The 25,032-nt window shown below is 36.2% G+C and overlaps 1 protein-coding gene across 1 annotated transcript in view; it reads left to right on the top strand.

Moving 5' to 3' along the window:
- PLXDC2 (plexin domain containing 2) overlaps nt 1–25,032 on the top strand; it is a 274,504-nt gene that overhangs the window by 167,497 nt on the left and 81,975 nt on the right. The window contains exon 4 of the mRNA XM_010007012.1: nt 3,397–3,466. Within this exon, the coding sequence (XP_010005314.1) occupies nt 3,397–3,466 (70 nt within the window). The remainder of the gene's footprint in view (nt 1–3,396; nt 3,467–25,032) is intronic.

A 25,032-nucleotide genomic window follows, 5' to 3' on the forward strand; every position in this document is an offset into this window, starting at 1 on the left:
CCCTAGTAATTTGCGAGGTTTGATATCTAAGCATTACTGAAATTCCTTTGAAAAATTTTAGTCTGTTGTTTAATGACAAATTAAGATAACACCCTTCCACGGCTTTGTTCTAACAACTTCTGTTTCCATTTGAATTGCTGAGGTTATACACCTAAAAATGTCAATTCCAAGGGGGACAGTTTTAAACAAGAGTTCTAAACTGTAATAATGCTTTTGGTCTGGATGTGGGATCAGCGCGGAAGGCCATTCAGCATGACAGAGGAGAGCTTGGCAGCATGAGGACTTCAACTGTTTCTGCCCATAACAAGTGGTTTAATACTCTTCTGCTCAATGTCAGATGCTGAATGTCAGCTCCAGCAGAGAAAGCTGTGGTCCCAGTTTAGCACAGTGATATCCATCTGTCTTCATACTTACCCAACTACCTTGAACTGTGAACTCAAGTGGCTACAGCCATGTTTGCAGACTGTTTTAAAGACCTCTTTTTCAAAGGTTTGTTTTACATCCATCTTGAATGATGAAAAAGTATCAGTGACTCATCCTCTAAGGCTTTAAGTTGAGTTTATGTCTCTATAATTGAGTTTTTCTATGTGTTTTAGCAAAAAACACTCATGTGTACTACATAACGAAGTTACTTTAAAAAATATGTTCCCTATAATTGCATAACAAGTGTAGAATTATGTATTTTGAGCAGATCATACATAACTAAGCAGCAATTTCTTCCCTTCTCTTCCATAGAGATGAACTCTGCCATTACTCTTTTTAAAAGGGTGTTTGCACATCTTTCTGTGACCTGCTAACAATTTCTAAATATTATTCTCCAATTTGACAGTAGAACAAGGTGTTACATTATTATATGATAAGTATTAATTATTTTTTTCTGATGTCAGGGATTCATTGAATGCTAAAAATGTTACACTGAGTTTGTGTGTTTTTCTTCATTTGGAAATATGTAAAGCAAAGAGTTCCCAGAAATTGGCAGTTGGTTTTGCTTCTACAGGAAGAGTAAAAAAGAAGATCCATGAGATTATTTGGCTCTATAAAGAGCATAGTGATTGTTTGGGGAGTGTAGCACAAAAATGTTAATGGACCAACTAAAATATCAGCACTACAGAATTTGTATCACTAGTTGTTGTTTTTTTAATTGTGTTGTTTGGGGATTTTTTTCAATATATTACCACCATCTTTTTAACTGTATAATAAAATTTCAGGTGTGGCTTGGATGTTCAGTATGATTACTCAAACACTAAACTAGATACAGGATCACCTTGTACTTGGAAACTCAATTCCCTGTCCTGTCAGTTCATTCTATCATTTCTGCACAGAGAAAACATTTTTTTTTCCAATGGGTTGAAAATTCTGACATTCTTTCTGAAAAACAAGGTATGCATTCTAGCAGAAACAGTAAAAACACATTTCTTTCTAGTGACTGTTACAATATTACACTTTAAAGCATTCCTTAAATCTTATTTGTTCTTTATTATAGTATTAGTCTAAGAAATTGTCTGTATTTAACATTTTTACATTGTCAGAATTTAAGGCATCACCTTATTATTGAAGTCAATAGGAGATCTATATCTGGTTTGAGTGGGCATAGAATCAAGTCTTTATTGCAAAAATCTTTATACTAACATTTATATTATAGCAATTTGGAAGAGTGATAAGGGAGCACAGTTTTCTTTTGAAGCAGTTTAATGGTTATTGTGTTACTCAGAAAGTTAATGCTAATAGGTAAATGGACAACAGTATATAAAGGAAGAAGGAAAGGTTTGGTCAGATAATTGGTTTTTTGAACAGTGTTATGGAAATTATGTTTGGTAGAGCAGGGACATAATTTAAATTGAACGAATACATAAACAGCATACACCTCAGGAGTGAAAAATGTAGAACATCATAAAAAACAAATTGTTAATTTATGAGCTATCTTTTACACATGCCATTTTGATTAGAAATGTTCAGTTGTATATCCATATTTTTGTATATACAGAAAAGGTCATTAGAAGCTGCTCCATCCAATTAACAAAATGCAAATGGATTTTCCATTCTAATTAAAAACAAACAAAAAAAGTGCTAATGAATCCTGTCAAAATTCTGTCTTCCACTTAAGTGGAAAGTAAATCTAATTTAAAGTTACTGTAAATTCTCAGCAGTTAATATAATGCTAAATAGTTTTTTAAACATTTCGGGTAGATGTAAACATAGTTCTTCTGGAGAAAAAAAATACTCAGATGCAATCTGAAAATAATAAACCAAGGGTAGAAATAACAGTAAGGGAAAATAAACACAAAATGCTTATTTTATATATTTTTTTTATTTTATTTTTATTTTTTTTTTCTCACTCCTCCTTTTTTTTAAAGAGATATATCCCTTTCCTAAGTGGAGATATCAAGAGTTACAGTTGAGGGACAATAACCAACAATCCATCTTCACATGAATTTTTCCTGTAGTAACTCCTAATTAACAAGTAATATTGAGCTGCATATCCAGTTCCTATTTGGGCTTCAGGCCATCATAGAAGTGATATGGTTTTTATGGGATATTACATTTAAGCAGTGAAAAGGCCTTACTGTCTCCTTAGTGTACTCCTTTCTGTCATGACTACTAAATTGTTCAGAGTTTAGCCAGGTGGGACACTAGTTGATAATTATGGGTGGGCACAATAATCAGCAAGTTTTGGGAAAGAAGTGGAATAAATGGGAGAGAGCCATAGGCAGAGAAGGAAGGTGAGCTGGAACTTGAATGGCATTTTATGGTGAGCTTAGGTGAGAAGAGTCTGTTCTCCAAGTTACATTTCTTTGCTCTGAATTTACCTGATAGAGAATAGTCACCTTTAGGGCTGACAGGGGCAAAAAAAATATTTTTCTTCTTTTATTTTGCAATAAGTACCTTAAGTAGAGTCTGTTCATACTTGCCTTCCAGGAGCCAGCCTGAATCAGATAAGCACCCCAGTAACAGCAGAAAGTCAGGGAGAGCCTTTGACTCTGAAGGAGCAGGTGGCAAAACCACCTGCAGCGAAGGGAGTTGGTATCCTGTAAAACTTAGATATGGCTGAGGCCTTAAATATTGATGGCTCCTCTTAAAAAAGAGGCTAAAGCAACATTTTTTTAAGAAACAACTCTAGAAATCTTTACTAATTTTATTAGTATGAGAGAGCTATGATATCTGCTGATTTATTTTATTTTCTAGTGTCTTCAGTTATGAGGATCCACTGCTTTCAGGTGTTTAAGTGCTACACAGAATTGTTTCCATTTAGCTATTGGCAATTTCAAATAAAGAATAGCAAGGCTTCAGTGAAAAATATGGAGCACTGAAACAGATGTTTGAAGTGAAGAACTGTTCATTGTGTTGTCTCTTACCTTTCTGCACACTCTCCATTTTATTTTCCTGTGTTCCTTTCAGAGAGTGAATCTGTCCTTCGATTTTCCATTCTATGGTCATTTTCTACGTGAAATTACTGTGGCAACTGGAGGTAAGTGGCTTTCTAACCATTTACTTGGAGTAATATTGGAAGAGTTTCTTTCAGCTATTTAAAATACATTTTTCCCCTGTATATGTCAAGAGATGAAGCATTTATTTAGGAAATTTTGCTTTCCACAAAAAGAAAATTACAAAATACTGATATAATGAAATATCTCCAACAGCTCAAGTTGAACTGTTCTAAAAACCTCTCAGTGTAAGACTTTATAGCATTACTCATTTTCTACTTAGATATTTTCCCCAGAATCTATTGTGTGTGCGTGTGTCTGGAGCAGTTGCACTTGTGGAGGTAGTGCTTGATCAAGGAGGGCAACTTAAGTTTTGCCTATGTGAGGACAGAGGATTTACTATCCAAAGACAAGAGGGCTGCTAGAACTATGTAATTTGTTACCCGTAAGGCAAGCCCCTTGTTGTGTGTTGTCTTGGTACAGTGTCTGCAACAGTACCATGGTGTTGTACTTCTGTGGGGTAAGATGGGACCATGGCTGGTCCTGTAGCTCTGGATGCTACTACTGTCACTAATATGCTGCTGTCATCTGTCTTCCCTATCTGTCCCAAGGAGAGCTGTGCAGTAATAATTTATGAGAAAAACATTCTTTCTTTTGGTGTAGAGCATCTGGGGAATTTGGGTGTTTTTCTGTGGGTTTCGGTTTTTTGTGGGTTGTTTTTTTTTTTTCCTTTTTTAAAACCCCAACATGTAAGCGTATAAGAACAGCTGCAGCTCTGCAGCACACTTTTCTCTTGCTATTAACGGAACACTGAATGATAATTCTGCTTTTGTTTTTGCTTCACTTCTACTAAATATTACTGTGATAGATCTATGGATTGTTGTCAAGCTAAACAGGACTTTAACAGCAATCCTTTTAATAGATGCCACTGACATTAGCACAGAGGTACTTCTGTCTTTCATGTAACACTTCCATGATTTTGAACCTCAAAAGTCAGAATGAGAAAGTAAGATCTAATCAGAAATTGTTTTAGCCAAGTAGCTGTAAGTCATCCTGTCAATCCAGGACATGATACAACTTTTCTACCACATTAAGACTCTGAAATGCATTAGCAGGAGAAGAAAGATCTATTTCTGTCCTAACTCTATGATAAATGTTTTGGCTATATTTTCAAATTTTGTTAGTAGAAGTCATTAGTGGTGTGGTGAGGCTTACAGCCTAGCAACAAAATAAAGACAAGTTCCAAGTCCTTTTTATAATGTATGGTCTACCATTTCTTAGTAACCAAGATTTCACAATGACATTATAATTATTAGAGGTTTGGAACACCTCCAGATGTTATTCTGGGATCAAAAGAATGACAGAGTTAATGTGTACAGGAGTCCATGTGACAGAAATCCACTTCCTGGAGAACAGGGTATGATTAATTATGCTAATGATAACACTGCAAACTGTTTTTACCTCCAAATCATAAATGAAATAACCTTGTTAAAAGGAAATTTGAGGACAATGGCACATTAAATCCCCGTGATAATAAAAACATCTACTCAGATGGTTTCTGCCATTCTTCATGGAGGATGCATTGTGGTGTATTAGGGTTTCCAAGTATCTTACTATGACTTAGAAATTGTTACAGAGTTAAACTCAACTAATTTGTCTCTTTAACTGATATTTATTTCCTCTTCAGAATGGTTTTGATGAGGTGATTGTTTAACTAAGGAAAGGAAGAACGAGGAGTAGAAACAACTAGCTTGAGGGCTTTATTCAGTGTTGTCCTTAGCTTGTATTTGACAAGGCTATTTGATTCATAACTATGAGGTAAGAAAGCTTATGGTATTATTAATGTAATTACTAATTTGTAGTTTTTTGGGATACAGGCACCTATCTCTTCACGTTCTTATAGGGAACATTTTTAAAGCAACCCCTTAGAGCTCTAGGTAACACAAGAAGAAGCTGAGTTGTGTTTTCTGTGAAGCTTTCTAAGTTTGTTCTCTACAGGCCACGATTGCAATTAGTTCTGTGATAAATCACTTGTGAGTTAGTGAGTCATGTTGCAAATGTCAGGGAGCTAAGCTCATGAAGTCTCTTTGTTGCCAGTCACTGATAGCCCCTAATAGAGTTTGGTAGCTGTGGAGGAGGGAAAGCCCCCTCTGCTGCAGCTCTCCAGGCAGTGACACAGGCCTTCTTATGGGGAGTCTTTGAAGCCCTATGGCCCCATATCACTCTCAACATGCAGCACTGCTTCATGCTTGGTTGTATTCATTTTCTACGCTCGTGGTATTAAGTCCCTCTTGTTTATTTCCTGTGGCTTAATTTTGTTTTATTTATCAGTCTATGTTTTCTAATGCAGCTTTGTATTGGATACTGGAAATTATTTAGGAATTATTTTCCTTGCATGGCATCCCTCATTGATGTCACATTTCTCTCTGGTATTGCTATGCATGAAGCAGCATTACAATAGTAGGTAGGTAGCAAACCCACATTATTATGGATCTTCATTAAACCTTATGTTTGTTGCCTGGGATTGCTAGAGGCTTTAATTTTTGCTTTGGGGATTTCTCCTGATGTTTTGGATGGTCAGAGTTAATAAGGGATCTTAAAGCAGTTTCAGTCTCTGTTCTTTCCGTGGAATGACTGAATTTTACTGTACATAGACTGTAGATCAAGAACGTGTAATAGAACCAAACTGCTTAGGAACATAAAACATATTTGATTTTCACATTTAACTGTACATATTTGAAAGCAGCAAAGCAAATAGCAAATAAAAGAATAATTTTGTATTATCGTGTACTGGGAAAACAGTATTTTGGTAATGGAACCTACATGCATTTTACTGGAAGACTTTTTGAACATAACTTTTTTCTCTGTTTCAATAGCAGTCATATTTTTATAGGTAGTGTAATATAAAAATATTGTAAGGTTAATTCAGAGGCAGATCTTGAACTGATGTAAGTTTACACTATTTTGGTGGTGTAGTTTGTGCTGTTGCATTTTCAACTAGGACAAGTTCAGCAACATTCTTGCTGTAACATCTTTGATGATAAGCAGTCTTCTTGAACTCACCTCTTGGCTGTCAAGATTGAGGTATTTTTTAAAAAAAAAGGTGCAATAGGATTTGAAGCAGAATAAGGATGGGACTTTAAAAAGCAAGCCATGTGTTGTCTCATTACTGTAGCTTACTGCACAGAGGTCTGGAAACTAGACAGTATGTCAGACATTTCCTCAGGAGGCAATGGACCCAAAGCACTGGCACACTTCAGCAGAGCATTAGGCTATTCCAGCCTGAAGCATTTGAGGTAATGACTCCCAGTCATCCTGTAGTGAGTTCCTGGCATTTATCTGAGAATGGGGATTCAGTCACATATAGATCTGATGAAGCTGAAGCAAGCAGTTGAATTTGTAAAGACTGTATTAAAATCTATTGAGATAATATTTGATAAATCATGCCTCAGTAGAGGAACATTCCTGGGCAGCAGGAATTATCTGAGATAATTCTAAAGGTGGAAATGCTGCCTGGACATTTCTGTCACTACTAAAAGTGGAAGGAGTACCAAAGAGAAATTAAAGGGCACCCCGATATTAAATCTCACTGTCATTGAGTTGAAGTTGGTAATTTTCTAAAACTGAAAAGAAGAACTCTGCATGATTATGCTACTTCCTAAGGTAAGACTGTATGCTTTAAAATATTTGTACTTATTAAAGAGAAGGATCTTTGTGCACGTAATATACATGCAGCTTTTTGTCCAAATTGCAATTGTTTTACCCACTGTTGACCCAAGATAAAATCACAGGCATTGAAGGCACTGAAATAAATTTTTCACTGAAAACTGATGTCATTAGAATCTGTGCTGATGAGCAGCTGTGAGGTGCCTGAGCATGGCTTCTAAACACTGACCAGACAGGACAATTGATTCCAAGTAATCTTTTATTCTCACAAGAAGGAAATGTAGTTATTCCAGTATCAAACTGTTCATGAGTGTGCATATAACTTGTGGGAAAGCTATGTCCAACCATGACAAACAGAGACAAAAAATCTTGAGTTAGCTAACTAGCTGCTTAGCTGCTTAAAACTTTTAGTTTTATACAGAGATAACACATTTTGCATTTCCTTTTGGACATTGAGTGTGTGTGCAGGATTATGGTATTCATTGTTTAACTGTGTAATTGTACATTCTTCAATACATCAGGAGGGATGTTATGAAAAGTAAGTACCAAAGTGCAGAGATTTCAAACATAATTTGTGTCAAATTTTGCATTACTTTCAGGGAAGCATGCTACTGAAAAATTATCTGGAGATTTCCCATCCTATGGGGATGATTATGATCACATGACTTTTCCCCACATCTCCTAAATGTACTTTCTTAAACTTTGAAAACCAGTGGATAGGTGGAGTGAAGTTTTTTCCCTGGCTTACTGGAGTATCAGCATATTGAGCAGAGCATCTAGTTGGAACCTGCCAGAAATCTGTGAGGCTTTTCTAGTTTTTCCTGCTGCTTTGAACGTTTCATCACAGGAGCCAACAGCAGATGTGTTCATTGCTTAATGAAGAGCTCTTTGATAACAAAAATCACCCTGTGGGCAACATCTGTTAAATGGCAAAGGTGATATAAAGCAGAGTGAAACAGTGTTTCTAACCTGAACCAGTGACTCAGACTGCCCCATGTCTGTTGCAGGGGATTATTCTTGTCATCACCAGTAGGCAGCTCACTCTGAAAGGCTTGTAGTGGTCTGTCTGGTGACTGGCAAATATCAGCTCACACAAATGCCTTCTATTTACCTCATCTCTTTCTGATGTCTGTTTCTGATGTCTTATATTGCCATGAAGCTGTTAAAAAAATTTCTCCTTATAAAGCTTCTTTTGTCTGTCATTCCTGTGTCAAATGTCTCTTCTGGCACTACCTCTCCTTATTTCTGTAAGGGCTTGGTCCTTCTATCAGCTTTCCCCAGAAACTCTGTTTTGTCTTGCTTTTTATCAGTGAACTTTTACAGCTCTTTCCACTGCTGCCCTTCTGCTTTATCTTTACAAATTGAATCAGAAACACTCAGGGCAAGGAGAATGATAAGCTTTAGAAAAAAAATTCCATATGCCTTGACATCACCCTGACCTTCCTATAGGAATGCATTTGGCAACTTTGACTGTAAGGTTTAATGGCAATACTTGCACTGAAGCAGTAACAAGACATAAAATGCCCCTGTTTGTGTTTCTAAGGTTCTGTTTCATAGAATAACAGAACTTGTCAAAGCATTTGTCCGTATGTAATGCCAAACAAGAGCTTTAAATAATTTTACACTTCAGAGACTTTAGTAATAAATTAAATGGCTTAATGTTAAGGCAAAGAACCTCCAGGATAGCCAGCAACTGCTTCACTGGATACTGGGAAGTTTTTAAGTATAGGCTATGTCTAAGACAGATACATCACTTTTTATTCATAGAATCACAGAATGGTTTGGGTTGGAAGGGACCATAAAGATCATCTAGTTCCAGCCCCTCTGCATGGGCAGGGACACCTCCCACTAGACCAGGTTACTCCCAGCTCCCTCCAACCTGGCTTTGGTTACCTTATTGTAGAATTTTATGGTAGGTGTATATCCTATGTTCAGCCTTTACAGTAGCATTGGAAGGTTTTAATAATATTTTGCTTTTTCACAGTAGTTATGATTTGTAATGAATGACAAGTCTTTATTTTCTTCACCTCCTCCAAAAATATATTGTTTATTTTGTTTGCTGTGTGCTTGTAAGTTAAAAAATAAACTTCAATCAATTCCTGCCTTTTACCAATTGATTTGTAAAACCACTATGTATGTCCGGTCTCAAAAGATTTAGTGTTTTAATTTTGTCTTGCCTACCTTATAACAAAATTTTAGCTCCTATTCTCAATGTAAAAGACTGAATAACTGAACTCTGCAAACTCCAGTTGAAAAGTCATTTACTGAGAAAAACAAAAATCATGCCTGAAAGAAGGCAATGGGAAGATTATGAGGACAATGTGCAATACATTTAGTTTCTATTTTAAACAGGAAATTCCTTATTAATAGATGGAAATAGGCCTTTTGTTGCTATAAGGCAGTATTTCATAAAAAATATGTATTTGTGTGGAAGTCCTGGGCTTAATGAAATGTGATCAGTCCTTAAAGCTTCTAAGATTTGTGAAAAGTGATGCATATATTTGTTTCATGAAGTCAAAATGAAAACCATGCAGGCAGTTGGTTACAAATATTTTTTTTTAAATTAAGCATTTCAAAGCATAGATCATTTAGTGACAAATCAGGCTGGGAAATCTTTTAAAAATCAGCTCAGTCAGTATTACCTATTACACATAAGGAGTGCTTCAAGTTGATGTACTTTGTATATGAGGTGGGGTCTTATCAGTTTGAATTCTGTCCAAAAAGAATTAAGAGTTGTCCTTTTCCAAAAGGAAATTTAATGTCTAAATTTGGCAAAAGCTTTATTCCTTGTCCTCTTAAGTATATTTTTTGTGGGTTTGTTGGTTAGTTGGTTTTTTAATGTGTTAAATTCCTAATTATATCAACTTAAGTGCTAAGGACTACGAAAAGCTTTTCAGTCACTTGGACCCATGTGCATCTTGATGATGCATCATTTTCCTCTTGTCTTTCAGAAAAGCTTGTTTTAGGTCTCAAGTCAGGCTGTTGCAAATGCAGTATTAAAATTCTGGATGTGAAATCCTGTACATTATGTGAGACTATTGCTGTCTGGTACCATAACACCATGTATCTTAGCTGATTACTCGTAACAGCCAAGGAAACTGAGGGCTTAATCTCCTTCATATGTCATCATCCATATCTGTAAATGTCATAAATTTATGTTACTATTCCTAAAATACTTATGAAGATCATATATTGTTCCTTGTGTTTCTGCTGAAATCGACAGACACCTGCATTAAATGATAATTTTCCTTAAGAAATTACTGTTAAAATAACTGATTACAGAAACAATATCTTGATCCTACTACTATCAAAATAGGCTGTAAATCTTCTCATGGTGCCACAGGATGCTTTCCTAATTACCTATATTTCACATCAGGACAACTCTCCAGTTTGAGGTAGCTGCTTTGTTAAAACCATGTTCTACCATTGCAGGAAGCACTGTTGCTCACCCCTGCTCCTCTCTGAAATAGCTGAGAGTATTTACAAGTTGTAGGAGCGCAACAGTTAAAGGGTAAAGTGTCATAGTCTATGATCATCTATGAATTTCATTTCCATAGAGAGTATGAAAAGCACATGAATGAAGCCATGTAGGCCTTCTTATGTTTATTACTTCAGATAAAGTATTCTAATTTCCCTACTTGGAATCTGTCAATGACAAAGGAAATGTCTGCATCTGGAATTTCATTAGCATCTCTAACAGTACAGGGAAGACATTTTCTTTATATAGCAGCTGTACTTCAGATGGTTGTTCCTCTCTGACTTTTAGATTGTTTTAAGAAAAGCAAATGCTGCTACATGGTTTGCATTCTCAACAGTTGGAAAACAGAGTGCAGGCAACTGTTGTCTGAGTCACATTATGAAAAATCACATGTCCATTACCGGCTTCTTCATTATAGCATCATTCCTTTCTTGGCAACAACCTTGTCTCAAGCCAGTCCTTGCTAAATTCATTACCCTTGCAAATTTTCAGATGGATATTGGTCTGTTTTCTAAAACAAAGGCCCTTGGAATAAACAGGTTCCCATGGATCTTTGGCAGTTTTGAATTGGAACCTAAATTTCTTCACTCACTTCCAACTCCTTACAATTTTTGGCCTTGACTGCATTCACATCCTTTCCTTCCATCACTATTGTCATTCAGCTGTGACTTCCCCAACCTTCAAGCTTTTTCATGCATATGCTTTCTCCTGAGAAGATGGTGCCAGATGTGAGCAATGAAAAAAGACAAAAAACAAAACCAAACCAAACATTTAGGACTAAATAGTTTGCTTTTCAAATAAATATTAGGAAATAATTAATCAGAGCTTCGTTGTTTTGTTAGTTGTTTTTTTGTTTGTTCCTTTTTACTTCTTGAACTGATAATTTTGTGGCAAAGCATTGATTTAATTATGGAACAAAAAGATTGAACAAATAGAAAATAGTTTTGCTTGCTTTCATGGACAGTTTACCTCAAAACAACATATTCTTTTTCATGTGTTTTAGTTCCATATATTTTGAACATCTGCTTCATGTTCCAGCACATTTCAGTGACTGTCTTAGACTGGGTTTGTTTTAGGTTTTTTTGTTGTTGTTTTTTCTTTTCTATTAGAACTGCTACCACTACCCCATAAAATACTAATAATTTCACATGCTACATGTGTCATTTTGCAAATAGGCTCCTAGTGCAGTCTGGAAAACATCTGCCTGTCATGTCATCCTAGTGTGTCTCCAGGAAATGGGTCTTACTCTGCTTCACTCACTAGTCCTAAACTCCACTCTTAAAAAGCAGATATGAATAGGTAAGGGATTAGGGCCATCACTGTAAATGTTCCTTCTCCTTTAGAGTTAGTGGGTTCAAAGCTGCCTTGTGTAGCCAGAGACAATGTTGGTACAACTTTACAGGCAGGGTCTGCCCTGCAATTCCTATTAGAAATTTTTTAACTTCACCCATTACTGTACTACAAAACCTGTTCAAGTGGAAGTATAGCCTATAACTCTGCTTTTAACCAACTGGAAAAGAGGAATGTCAGACCTTGTAAAACTGCATCATGGCCCTTGATGCCTGAGGCCACTTAGCTTGAAAAATCCTTTTGTAGCTGTTTGCTTGAGGAGAGATGGTGACTTTTGACTTAAAGCTGCTGCATATGGCAGTCTGGTATGTGCCTGGACATCTGAGAGCAGAGAGAGTCTAAAGGGTGTTGAAGAGAACATGGATTGTGGCTGTTTTAAGAATCAAAGGACTTAACTGTCTTGCTAAAAATGAGTATGATATTATCTTATTGTTTCTTTAAAAAAAAAAAAAAAGCTCTTTGCTTTAAGAATTTATTAATTGGAGAGAGCTAGATGCATAATTGTTATCTCCTGAGCTGAATGGCAGATGTGTGATTCCATATAAATCACTGGTTGTAGTGAAGCCAAATAAAACAAGGTGTTATTTAGCAATGGCTTAATAGTGCAATAAAAGGCAGATTTTATAAGCCCATTCTTTTTTACTGCAGTTTATCTTCTGCTTTCATTCCTTGCCTTATGTGGGGGAGTCATGAAATATAAAGGAATAAAAATATCTATGGAGTGTTGACTAAGATTCTTGAATTCCATCTCTCTCAACCCTATGCACTAAAATAAAGATTCTCCTTCTTTTGAGTAGATGTCTGTGAAGTGTGATTATACACATTAACACATTTTACTTTCAGATTCCTATTCCCTAATTTTTGCCTCTCTCACAAATGTGCTATAATTAGTATTTTAAGGGGAAAATTGTGTTTCATAACTGATGGCCCTCATTTGTTCACAGAATCGTATCACAGAATCATATCATAGAATCATAGAATGGTTTGGGTTGAAAGGAACTTTAAAGATCATCTAGTTTGAGCACCCCTACATGGGCAGGGACACCTCCCACAAGACCAGGTTTCTCAAAGTCTCATCTAACCTGTCCTTGAACACTTTCAGGGATGGGGCTTCCACAACTTCCCTGGGCAACCTGTTCTAAATCTCCCCTCTTCCATTTTTATGCCACTACCCCTTATCCTCCCACTACAAGCCCTTATAAGAAGTCCCTCCCCAGCTTACTTGTAGGCTCTCTTCAGGTCCTTGAATACACTGAGGCATATTCTCTAAGTCATTAAATCCAGAGACTTTTAGTTCTTCTTAATGACCAGAGCAATTACTATGTTAACTGTGCACCTGCTTCCTTTTCCAAGTCATCCACTTGTACCTGTGACTACTGCTTCGTTCTCTCTACCTTAGCAGCTACATGGGTTAAAGTGTCAGAGGGGGATTAGGACAGCAGTGGCATTACTCACCTCAGTTATAAATATCTGTGTCCATATTTTCAGGAAAAAAAAAATCTTTAGACCTTCTTTGAAACAAGTTTTCTTCTTAGCTATCTTACTATATTATTGCCTTCTCTTAAATAGTGGTGTGAGAAGAGAAGCCTTTGTTTACTGTAGAAGACATGCTTGTGCTGCTGTAACAATCAGCCAGAAGCTTGATCAGATACATAAAAACTTTCCTTTAAGAAGAGTTTCTGAGTTTTTATAAATACTTTTTTCATAATTCTGCAGCTGTGGCCTTTATGACAATTTTATTTGTTAATTCCAATTTCTAATATGAACATGGGCTTCTGAGAACAGAAATGAGAAAGTTGTTCATTCAGCTGTGAAAATGTCCAAGGAGTAATATTTAGCATTACTTCATATATAGTCACTCATCGAATAGCAGAAAAGTTTGGTGGAGCAGCTTACATCCTCTGGTACATTTCAGAACTCAGAGTGCTTTAAAATCTAGCCCTAGATCTCCAGCTGCAGAATGCATTTATTCCAATTTTCATGGATACATTTTTCATCTATCTCCATTGGCGGGGGAGGGAAGAGGACAGATGTTAATAAGGCATACAGCTGGTTTTACCCTACATAAACAGTAACTCAAGTGCTTCTTACTAAGGATTCTGGACATTTGGAAGGAGTAATTGGAGTAATTTCATTAGTTGAGACATGTTGTTTTCACTGCTAGCTATGTGGGGTTTAGTCTATCATCACTGTTGTTTATTGAGAAAACACAATTTTTCTGGAAACACAAATGGATCACAAGTAATATCTATCCATAAATGTACACCTTAAAACAGGCACACTGACACATTATAGCAGTACAATTATCATTTGTTCCAATAGGTCTAATATATTTTATATAGACCAGAAAAAATGGTAAAATGTGGATTTTTTTTGTAGTAAATTATGTATTTGGTTTACTGTTAAATTAAAAAAAAAAAAAAAAAAAAAAAAAGAGTACGCTTTATCCATTAAAATATCTATTTTAAAATCCGTGTGATGGGCAGTTTTGAGACAGGATTTCATATATGTTTTATTAACAGAAACCTAACCTATTTCTATCATATATTTTTGTTAATACTAGAAAGATGGGAAGGATCAGAATTTTCATGAATATCACATGACCTTCTCCTTGCACAGGTGTTGAAAATACTTTCAGCCAAAAATGCAGTATGGGCTAGGCAGTCAAAAAAATTCTCAATTATTTCTGAGGTTGAAATGTAATTGTTGTGGAGCAGAGCAATGCTGGCATCTTTTTTTCTTTTATATTTCAGCATTTTGGCAGTCAATAGAGATACTAAAGATCAGCTCCACTCACAAAAACACTTTAAGCTTGTCAAATATTTGAAAACTAATTAAGGCATGAGTTAACTCCTGGTGTGACAAAGTCAAACCACTTGGTGAAACCGTATCCCCATAGGCCAGCCGGCAAAAAAACCCGAATAGCTTAGCTAGCATCTCTTGTGTGTTGATGCCAAGAGAATGGGGGTTCCCTCATAGTAAAAGTGATGAACTGGGGGGGTTCAGTGTGTCACAAAAAGTCCATTTGGCCTCAATGGTCATCTTTTTGTGGGGAAAGAGACAATAGCAGATAGCCTATGTCCAGACAGAGCTTATGGGAATTTCTGTACTTAGCAGAGCATTAAAAATGTCCTTATGGGGCCACAGTAAGATTATAAGTTCAAAAATAATGTAATTGTTATGGGTAATTTTTTTGCCAAAGAAAAGGGGAAGAAAAGCCCACAACACAACCATTTCTGTGAATGTGGGAGAATGATCAGGAATATCCTGGTATGTATTTGCTTATGTGACATCAGGATTATGAAAAATGTGAATTACTTCTTTAAATTGCTATAAAATCATGGTAGTCAGCTATAAAAATCCATCTTTAAGTGCATTACAATTGTTGGTATATGACTACACAGAATAAAAAGTTATGTTACTAGGTTGTTGCATGTCATAAAACTATGATAAACAATTTCTGAGTTTTCTGTTTAAAGATTTTTTTTTCCCTATAAATTTCTAGCAATATACTGAATTTAGTTGCACCTTAAATTCTGTTTGTGTTCTTTGATGACATCTCTGGGTGTTTTTCTTGTGGAAGATCATGAATACTTAGTAGTTTTTGCTGTCTGGAAGTAGGAGCAAAGGACATAGATTCAGTCATCAGCCTTTCAAAAGCTACTTAGTTTTTTTTTTTCTCTGTTCAATTTAATGGCATAGGTATCTCAGGCTTGTACTTGCTTTCTCTCTATTATTTTCTTCATGATATATGCATTAGATTTCAATTTTGAACAGGTGAAGCAATTAATACATTCTTGATCTTATTTGTCTCTGGTTGTATCAAGTCTTCTTGTCCTGTTGACAGCCTCAGAGCTTCAGTATAATTTCAATCTTCTCTTCCTGTCTCTAGTCACTTCATTGTCTTCTTGCTATTATTTTGGCTTCTTCTATATGTTGTTTTTATTTAACAATGCTTCCATTCTGGAGCCCATGTCTGTCTATAATTCAGCATATTCTCAAGCTTTAAAGCAATGGTTGAAAGAGACCCTTTTAGTTGATACCTCAAAATTATCTCTTCAAAATTCTTAGGAGATTTGTTATTGACTTTGGCAAGAGTGGGAATCAATCAGTGATGCAGTTTAGACTCATTCTCCTATTGTGTTTCATAGTTAGCTGAGGTTGAAAGCTGTTGGATGGCAGAGCAATTGTATTTATGGCATGCTTGTGTTAAGCCTTCACAAAAAAAAAAAAAAATAGCCTGAGCCTCTGATAGTGGACTCTGCATGGAACAGCCACATACATAGTCACAGAAATGTTGAACACTTCAGTTTGAGAAGGATTTTCAGAGATCACTGTGTCCAACTCTGTACTCTAAGGAGTGGGGTAATAAATTAGTCTTGCCTGAAATATTCATTCCTTCATTGTATTTGAAATAGGCAAACCTAGGAGGTAGATATTTAATTTAAAAACAATATTAGCATTGTAATAAAATTTGGAATTAGGTACTTTAAGCATTTCCAGTAGTATTAGCAAGGCAGAACCACAGAATACACTTAAAACAGAGATGAAAGAAAACTCACTAATCCACTGATATGCAAAAAAGAACTTTGCAACATGAAATGAGCAAACTGTGGGCTGCTTGTAGGCATCCCTGCTTCATAAATATTCATCTGACCTTCCAGTTCAGCTGCAATCAGAGGGTAAAGGCCCCTGTAGACTCAGTGAAGCAAGGCAGATCATGGTAATGGGAGACAAGGACCCGTTACTTTTCTGTTGCCATTTCTTCCACTTAATTTCTGTAAGATTGCAGAAACTTCTTTAACCATTAAAGTCATCTTCATGTTATTACCCTAATCCACTATTTTCATCTTCATTGGATAAAATCACAGAGGTGAGGATAGCTGGATGAGGCTGTTTTCTTAAACACAGGAAAGTTCAGGTGATTTGTTTTGATTTTTCTAAAAAGAAACAAAATTAACTACTGCCCTTCATTCCAGTTTTTCTGAGCATATGTTGACTGGCCCCTGCCACAGAAAAAATTAAAGCCTGACTGTTCCCTGATTGACTTCATGAAAGCAAATCTAAGTGCATGAAGCATTTTTTATTTTACCCCATCAAGGAAATGAACTAATTAAAAGTGCTTGCCTAAAACTTATTTTGTGTCACAACACCTATAAGCAGGTTCTAGCCCAGTGGTTTCACTTGAGGAAGAAACAAATAGAAGGTTGCCTCTGTAATGAGCAAGTGGAGAGATTTTAAGGAGACATTGAGTAAAAGAATCTCATTATAAGAGTTGATTGATATCCATGGAAACCTTCTCAACCTTGTAAGAAGGTTGAGAAAATAAATAGCCACAAGAAACATTACTGAATAGGACTGAGTGCATTGTTATCAGTTAAATGGATGATTAAAATGAAGGAGCATTTAGATTTGGCCCCTCCTCTAACCCATCAACAAAATGAGCACAGTGTGTGTATGAATTTGTAATCCAATGTGCACTTTTTTTTGTGGGAAAATTTCCATGGTAACACGGCAGAAAATCGATACAAGAGTTGTGGTGTGATCTAAACAGTGCCTCACCTCCCAGTAAAGTTTAAAGCAGTACAAAAACAGTTTAGTTATCAGCAAACTACAGACAGTTTTTGTCATTCAGGCGGCCACTTCAGTTTATTCATGGATGACTCGCTAACTTCATCCTGTAAGCTTGCCCTATTCTGTAACTCTAGTTTCTCCAACAGTACAATTTAAACATGGAATTATTGTACCCCATGAGGGAGGTGATGACAACTTTAACTGTCAGGCAGTAAAGACAAAGGACCAGGACTGGGTTGGTTTAGCAGGTTTGCTACTGGTTTAATGACTTTGATCTTGATTAAATATTCTGTTTTCTAGTGTATCAGCTTGATCTCATTAAATGGCTGAGGATGGAAAGATAATTGATGAAATGCTCATTTACAAAATTATGCTTTTTCATGCAGAATTTCTTATTAGTCTGAAAAATAACTGATATGTTAGAAAATATACACATAATAGTTTTGCATGCATTTGCCTTCAGCTGGTCTAAGAAGGTAATTTTTAAAGAAAAAATAATCACAGAAGGGTTTTAGGTTGAAAGTGGCCTCTACAGGTCATTGGTTCCAACCCCCTACTGAAGCAGGGCCACGAATTGCCAGGACAGTGTCCAGACAAATTTTTTCATATCTCCACAACATCTCTGGGCATCCTGTGCCAGTATAGAGTCACGCTCACAATAAAAAAGGGCTTTCTGATGTTCAGACGGAACCTCCTGTGTTTCAATTTGTGCCCATTGCCTCTTGACCTGTCACTAGGCACCACTGAGAAGAGCCTGGCTCCATCTTCTTTGCACCCTTCCTTCAGGTATTTATATACCTTGATGAAATCAAGCTCATGAACCTTGTGTTCTCTAGGCTAAACTGGCTCTTAATCATCTTTCATGGATTGTCCTTGCAGGAGAGTCCTTCACTGGACATTCACCAGTATCTCCATATCTCTCTTGTGCTGGGGATCCCATATCTGGACACAACACTCTGAATGTGTTCCACCATTACTGCCTCATGTTCAACATGGTGTCCACCAGAACCCCCAGGTCTTTTTCTGCAAAGCTCCTTTCCAGCCAGTCACCCCCCAGTATAGATCCTTACACACATACATACATATATATATATATATATATATATGTATATATAATCCAAACAAAGTCTAAGCTCCAACCAATGTTCAAATTACTCAATATCTCATAAATGTTGGAGTTATGTATCTCTGTGTTGGTGTCATCAAACTTTAAAATGATAGCTTGCCAAACTGTATTAATTTAGTGGCTTGGTCATCTCCTTTTTTTGCTCGCAAGAGTAGAGTGTAAAGTGGAAAAAATCGATTAGTCCACTTGAGTTATACCAATTGTGACTTTAGAGCATGATGAAAATTGATGCTCAAGATCAAATTTCAATGTAAATGGCATGCTATAAATCTAGCTGCAGACTCCTCTTGTTTCAGGACTTGAAGGAAAGACACCTGATTGTATCCAGCTGTGCAAGAGGGAGCTCAAAAAGCTTTGCTCTTGGTGCTTTCTGGCCATCAGCAGGGGCAGCACACTCATCTGACTTGCATCAGCGAATTTTCTGAACACAGTTAAAAAGCAAAAAGCAACTGGCAGTAGAATATCATAGTATATCAAGCTATGTGCTTCAATAGGTCTTATTCCACTGATGTTATGTATACACTACTTGTTCTTATGACACCAGACTAAAATTTTTATTTTTTTTTTCCCAAGGAAGAAAAATCTATGCTCTGTGCTTGTAAAGGTTTTTGTTGGTGTTTTTATTTTTTTTTTCAAATTGTTTAGTTTTGTAATATATCTAAACAGATATATCTCAATATTTCTCAACACAGTCCAGTTTGATTGCATTTGGAAAGATATTCCTCATCTGAGATCCTGTTACTGGGGAAGAGGTATCACTTTTGTTACATATAGTAGAGCCTTTGTGATGCAGCTCTAGTGTAAAAGAAGTAAGAAAAAAAAATAAGGAGGAGTACAGAGCTAGCAGGCACTTAACTGATTAACATTTGGTCTCAGATGAGGATATAATGTGTCACACTGAGAAAAGATCATTTCCAAACAAACTAAAGCCCCGGGAATAGGTTACTTAAAATGGGATTCTCCTTAGCCATGTAATGAAACAAATGATTAACACAATAAAAAGCAGCATGTAGACCCAAGAGAGCTTTCTTTGAGACTCTTTGTAATAGGGCAAATATAAGACAGTGCTTAAGTGTGAGAGCACAAGTTCTAAATGTCCTATCAACTCCCTTCCCTGGAAAGTCAAATGGTAACGTGACAGGGAGGTTTCTTTTGCAGTTTGGTAACAAATATCTTACCAACCAGGACACAATTTTTCTTCTCATTTATCTGCTGTTTCACAGTCACTGCCTGAAGTAAATCTTTGTAGCAGAGTGTTGTAGCACTACAGCACATTTTCACCTTGCTCCTGGTATAGAAATTCACTCCCATTAAGAGACTGTTGATGAGAAAAAAAGAGCAGGTCATACCTGATGAACTGGACTATATTGCCAGCAGATCTTCATTCTGAGAAATGGAGAGAGAGTGAGTTTCTCTTCTGAAGGTAAATGATTTATCTCAACCCTGTAAAGTTCTCACATCTCTGGTAGCAAAGACTGTAATTGTGCCAATAAATAAAAGGAGCAGTCCTTTGTTGAAGTGCAGTGTCAAATATGTGAGATGGAAGATGTCAGCAGCAGAAGACTTAGCATGACAGGAAAAGGCACAGCAATTGGTCATGTGTTTGAGGCAGCAGCTGAAAGCAGTTTATGTGAGCTAGTAGTGCTCTGCCATTCTAGCTGCCTTCAGTAGCATGCTTGATACATGAGGAGAACTAGGCATTAAATGTTGTATGAAAAAAAAAATAAAAAACCTACCTTGTTATGAAACTGACAAAAATTTTATGAAGTATGCTGGCTGCATAAAGCAGATAATTAGTTAAGATCAAAAGAGTTGCTCTGTTAGGTACAGAATCCCTTGCCTTGCTCTTTTTGCAAAAAAATTCTGAGCTAGAAATATGTAGTGAAAATTAAGCAGTGAAGTTCAGAAAGGTAATAAAATTCTTGCAGAATGTCAGTTGCAGAAAAAGGTACAATTCTAATTTGCAGATCAGAATGCTGTTTCATGGCAAAAGACCCACATATTGAAAATACGCGGCCTTGAGAAAGAAGAGGAAACTTGATTACAGAGTTCCAACTATCTGAAAAGGCAATGCAAATGCCTCAGGAAAGACCTGCTCAGATTAAGGAGGATAGCAAAGCAAAATACTTTGAATTGTGATTTGTTGAGAACTGACAATAAAGGGAAAATTCACCTCTGAGCACAAATGGATCAGTAGTAGTGAAAAGTTAAGATGAAATATTCAATATGTGTTACTGAGTAGTGAGTAGTACTCTGCAAAGGGCTAAATCCAACACTGGTTCTTAAATTCCTTTCCTCATCATCAAGAAAAGCAAGAAGTACTTCGGTCAATCCTGACAACTTTTATGAAGCTATCAAAAGATCAGCTGAGTTCTTTCTTCTCTGGCACCTTGTTCAGAAAACATTTAGCTGACCATGCATGAGTGAAGAGTGTAGATCAGAGAAAAGTTGCAACAAAGAACTGCATGAATTAGATAAGTCAGACCTTACTTTTGCCCTTTGTAATTTCTGTGCATTCAATTTTGCTAAAAGTGAATACTATCTACTATGAATAAATGTTGTACCTGCCCATGCAGACTTTTGCAAGGAGTCTTGGTCTATAGACAGTGTGAACAAGTTTGGTTTATAAATGAAATTCAGACAGAGATATGGAAAAAGGCTCATTTTTCCACTGCAGTCTCTTGGAAATGAAGCACTGATATCATAGTGGGTGAGTTTAGACCAAAGGGTGTAATTTCCCAATGGTAAGTGCCAGTGAGATTACAGGGTTGTTTTTTTTGTTAGAGGCATGGCAAAATTAGGCCTGGGATATCCGGAAAGCAAATTAGTCACTGATTAAAATTCATTACATAACTTCATATTATTTCACACATTTTTTCTTCACAAACTTTCTTGCCAACATGATGAGAGGACTTGTGCACTACATTTCACCTGGCCAACTCGGTAGGAGCTCAGCCATACTGTCTTAGGAACCAACCATAACAGTGTGAATCGTGTGTGCTCTGTCAAGATAGATGCTTCTCTAAGGTACATATTCATCAGGTATGAAGTTCATTGCTGAGTTTGGCTGATGTGTGTTATGTGATAGTTGCAGTTTGTTCTCTACACTTAAAAAAAAAAAAAAAATTAAAAAAATCATACAGCAGTTTCATTTGGGCTTCATCCAAGAAGAGCTCTTACTAGCTGATAGTGGTATTTCTACAAAGTGTGAGTTTTCCTAGCTTATTAAGTTGAAGGTGAAGTAAAGAGGCACCATTCACATATTGAGGATGAAATGTGCAAAACCAAGGAAATGACACATAAAGGTTAAGTGTGACTGAAAACAAGTTGTCACTGCAAAAATGGTTTCGACTGCAAATTTTCACTCACTTTGAAAGTGAGTTGTTGTACTGAAGAGAAAATGTGCGAATAAGTTATGTTCTAGTAGAAAAGGTGCCCCACTGTTAACTGTCCATGTGGAGTTCTGGTATCCTGATCTTCACAAAAAGTACCCATGTTTAAAAACAATTGACATGGGAGAAACAGAAGTAAAAACCAAACCAATGGTAATAGAAGCAACTATATGAACCTTTAACACCCACATACAGACTGACTAGTCCAGCCTGTATGAAGAATAGACAACTTTAGAAAGCGAGATGAATGAAGGAAAAGTATTTGTCATCTATTAATTTGAGAAAGGGAGGAAGGACCATCCCTCTGCCCAAATTAGCCTGCCAACTTTATTTTTTTTTCTATATTAATTCTTTTAAATATGCTCTCTGCTTGCTCATTTCAATAAATACTTAGAGAGAAAGAAAGAGCATACCAGTAGTACTGTAGAGTTGTTGTATAGCTAGCAATAGTACAAACATGACTGAAAAAAAAGTTTTTACAATATGTCTTTTCTGCCTAAAATGTAGATATATGGTCTGAGCTTTATAGATCTTCAATTAAACATAGCAGACAAAGATTATTTTAGGTATTGTGATATTTGAAAAAGCAATAACCTTTATGCAGTAAAAGCATTCCTTCTCTCTGAAGGTGAGAAGAAAGAGGGAACAGGAGGCATAGCAGGAGAGATGGAGCACTCTGAATTAAGACACATATTTGCATATGTAGTCAATGGAATAAAAGAGGCAATTCAGAGCACCTAATTTAGACTTCTCAGATAGATGCCTCTTAACTTCTGCAATAGCATTCCCTCTTTAGAGCAGGCCCTTTCTCCCTCTGCAATCTGGAAAGGTGTTATGTAAGCAGCCAGTGCCAAGGATGCAAGGATTTCCTCTCCTGCTTAGGTGGATGTATGATTTCCATCTGTCAGAGGTGTAAATAGGGTTTTTTTGTGTGGTTGGATGGAAGGCTTGGAAGAAGCCTGAGGCAGAAAAGTCCCTAGGCAAGGCTGAATTCTTCTTTTCTATGCTAATATTTAAGAAATTGGGAAACACTGTTCATGGCTTTTAGCCACTTGTGCTTCAGGAGATCTTGTACTGCCAAGGGAACTGCATGTGACTGTCTCATTAGGGCTGTAGGGCCACCCCAAATCAGTGCTTCCAGATATCTGTGCAGGCTTTAAGGTAAGTAACTTAAGTGTGTAGAAGCTTAAATCTGTTTTCCAATACTATATTCCATGTGTTGCTTAATGGTAGCCGTAGACTTTTCCTAAATACCATGATAATATTGGCAAGAGCTGTAGAGATAGGTATTTTCCTTTGTTAGAAACAAATATATATATGGAAAAACAGACACTGTCAAAACCATTAACCCTTTTGTACATTTTGAGTCCCTAAATATTGACTGATCTTAATAGGTTTTCATGGTCCTCCAAGCTTTTGCAGGCTCAAGCCTTTAAACACTTTTCTAATTTGCTAAATGTGAAAAGCATTCTCTTCAACTGTTGGAATATTCAACCTTTTAGGGCTTTCCATTTGATTATGTTACCAGCCTTTGCTGAATAATTGAAGCATTACATTTCTCATAAAATGCATAGATTTATTATAGGCATCACTGTAAATCACAGAATCATCATGTTTGGAAAGGACCTCTGATCACCAAGTCCAACCACCAACACAAAAAAACCCAACCAAAGACAAACAACCACACACACTCTACTAAAAAACACCCACAAAAATGTTTTATTAAATATTATTTTCATGAGTATATTAAAACTTGTGTTAAAAATTAGTTTTGATCCAACTTAACATAAATTGAATAGTTGAGTTCCCACTTTTTTGTGATTCCTTCTTGCAGATTCATCAGCCTTATTTCAACAGGTATTTTTAGTGGAACCTTAGTCTTTTTACTGTTTTTATAATTTATATAAGTGACTAGAATTAAAGAGCCATGCTTGCATTTTTTATATTGAGAAATGGCCTAATTTAAGTCAAATATATAAGCCACTGGTTTCAACATGATGGGGTTTAATGAGTTTTCAAAACATGAAATAAAGTTTGAGGCTATGATTTCCTAAAAAACAATGTGTTTTCTGCCATAGAGAAGCATACCTAATGAAAGACAGATTTATGAGCCTTCCTAGGTTTTCTGGTTGAATGTATTTAAGTATCTTGTTATAATCATAATTATTACTTTTTTACTGGCTTATTTTTGGTTCATCTTTTGTTAAACATTCAACTCCAGAATTTTAATACCATGAGATTTCTTCCTCATGATTAATTACTGAATCTGTATATTTGTAAATAAGAAGAAAATCTATTTCTAAGGCATGTGTCTTACTGTAAGAAATATCTTTCAGTCACTGTTAAGAAAGGTTTTTTAGCTCATCCAGGCCTGCAGGCATGTGATTTTAGTTCAGGGAGAGGTCATTCTGTCACTTCCGTCATAGAACTAAAGAAAAAAATTAAAGTCTAACTAGCAGGTTTATAGTTATTTTACTCTTGCAGAAGTAAAAAAAAAATTGTTAGATTCAATTTAGGCAAAAATTATAGAAGTTTGAAAGGGAGTAGATTAGCCCACTTAGATTCTCAAATGGAAATTGAAAGCTCAAGAGATTTTCAGAGTAGCACTAATCATACAGACTTGTCTAAGGCTGGAAGTTCATAAAGACTTTGAATTGGCATAAGCCTATGCAACCAAGAAAAAGAAAATTTCACCTGCCACTGACCTTGCCTGCTGCCTTTAGGGAACTGTCCTTGGGATAGCAAATGTGCTTGAGCTGCAATACAGTGGAGTAATGAAGCTTTTCTGTTGATATTTTTGCTGGCTTAATTTTCTGTCGCTTGGTAGGAGATGTGAAAGAGAGTATGTTGAATGAGAATGTGGGTTCATATTGCCTTGGTGTATTTATTAAACAAGCTAAAGAACTGAAAATTTGAATTTCAATGGAAAAGTGTGAGTCCAGTCTCAAAAGACTGGCATGAAGATCTTTAGTGTCAGATTGGTGACAACCCCATTCAAGGTTATAACCCTATAGTGGATTCCTA

Source organism: Chaetura pelagica, unplaced genomic scaffold (genome assembly GCF_000747805.2).
Source record: "Chaetura pelagica isolate M959 unplaced genomic scaffold, ChaPel_1.0 scaffold17, whole genome shotgun sequence".
In the NCBI taxonomy this organism is placed as follows: domain Eukaryota; kingdom Metazoa; phylum Chordata; class Aves; order Apodiformes; family Apodidae; genus Chaetura; species Chaetura pelagica.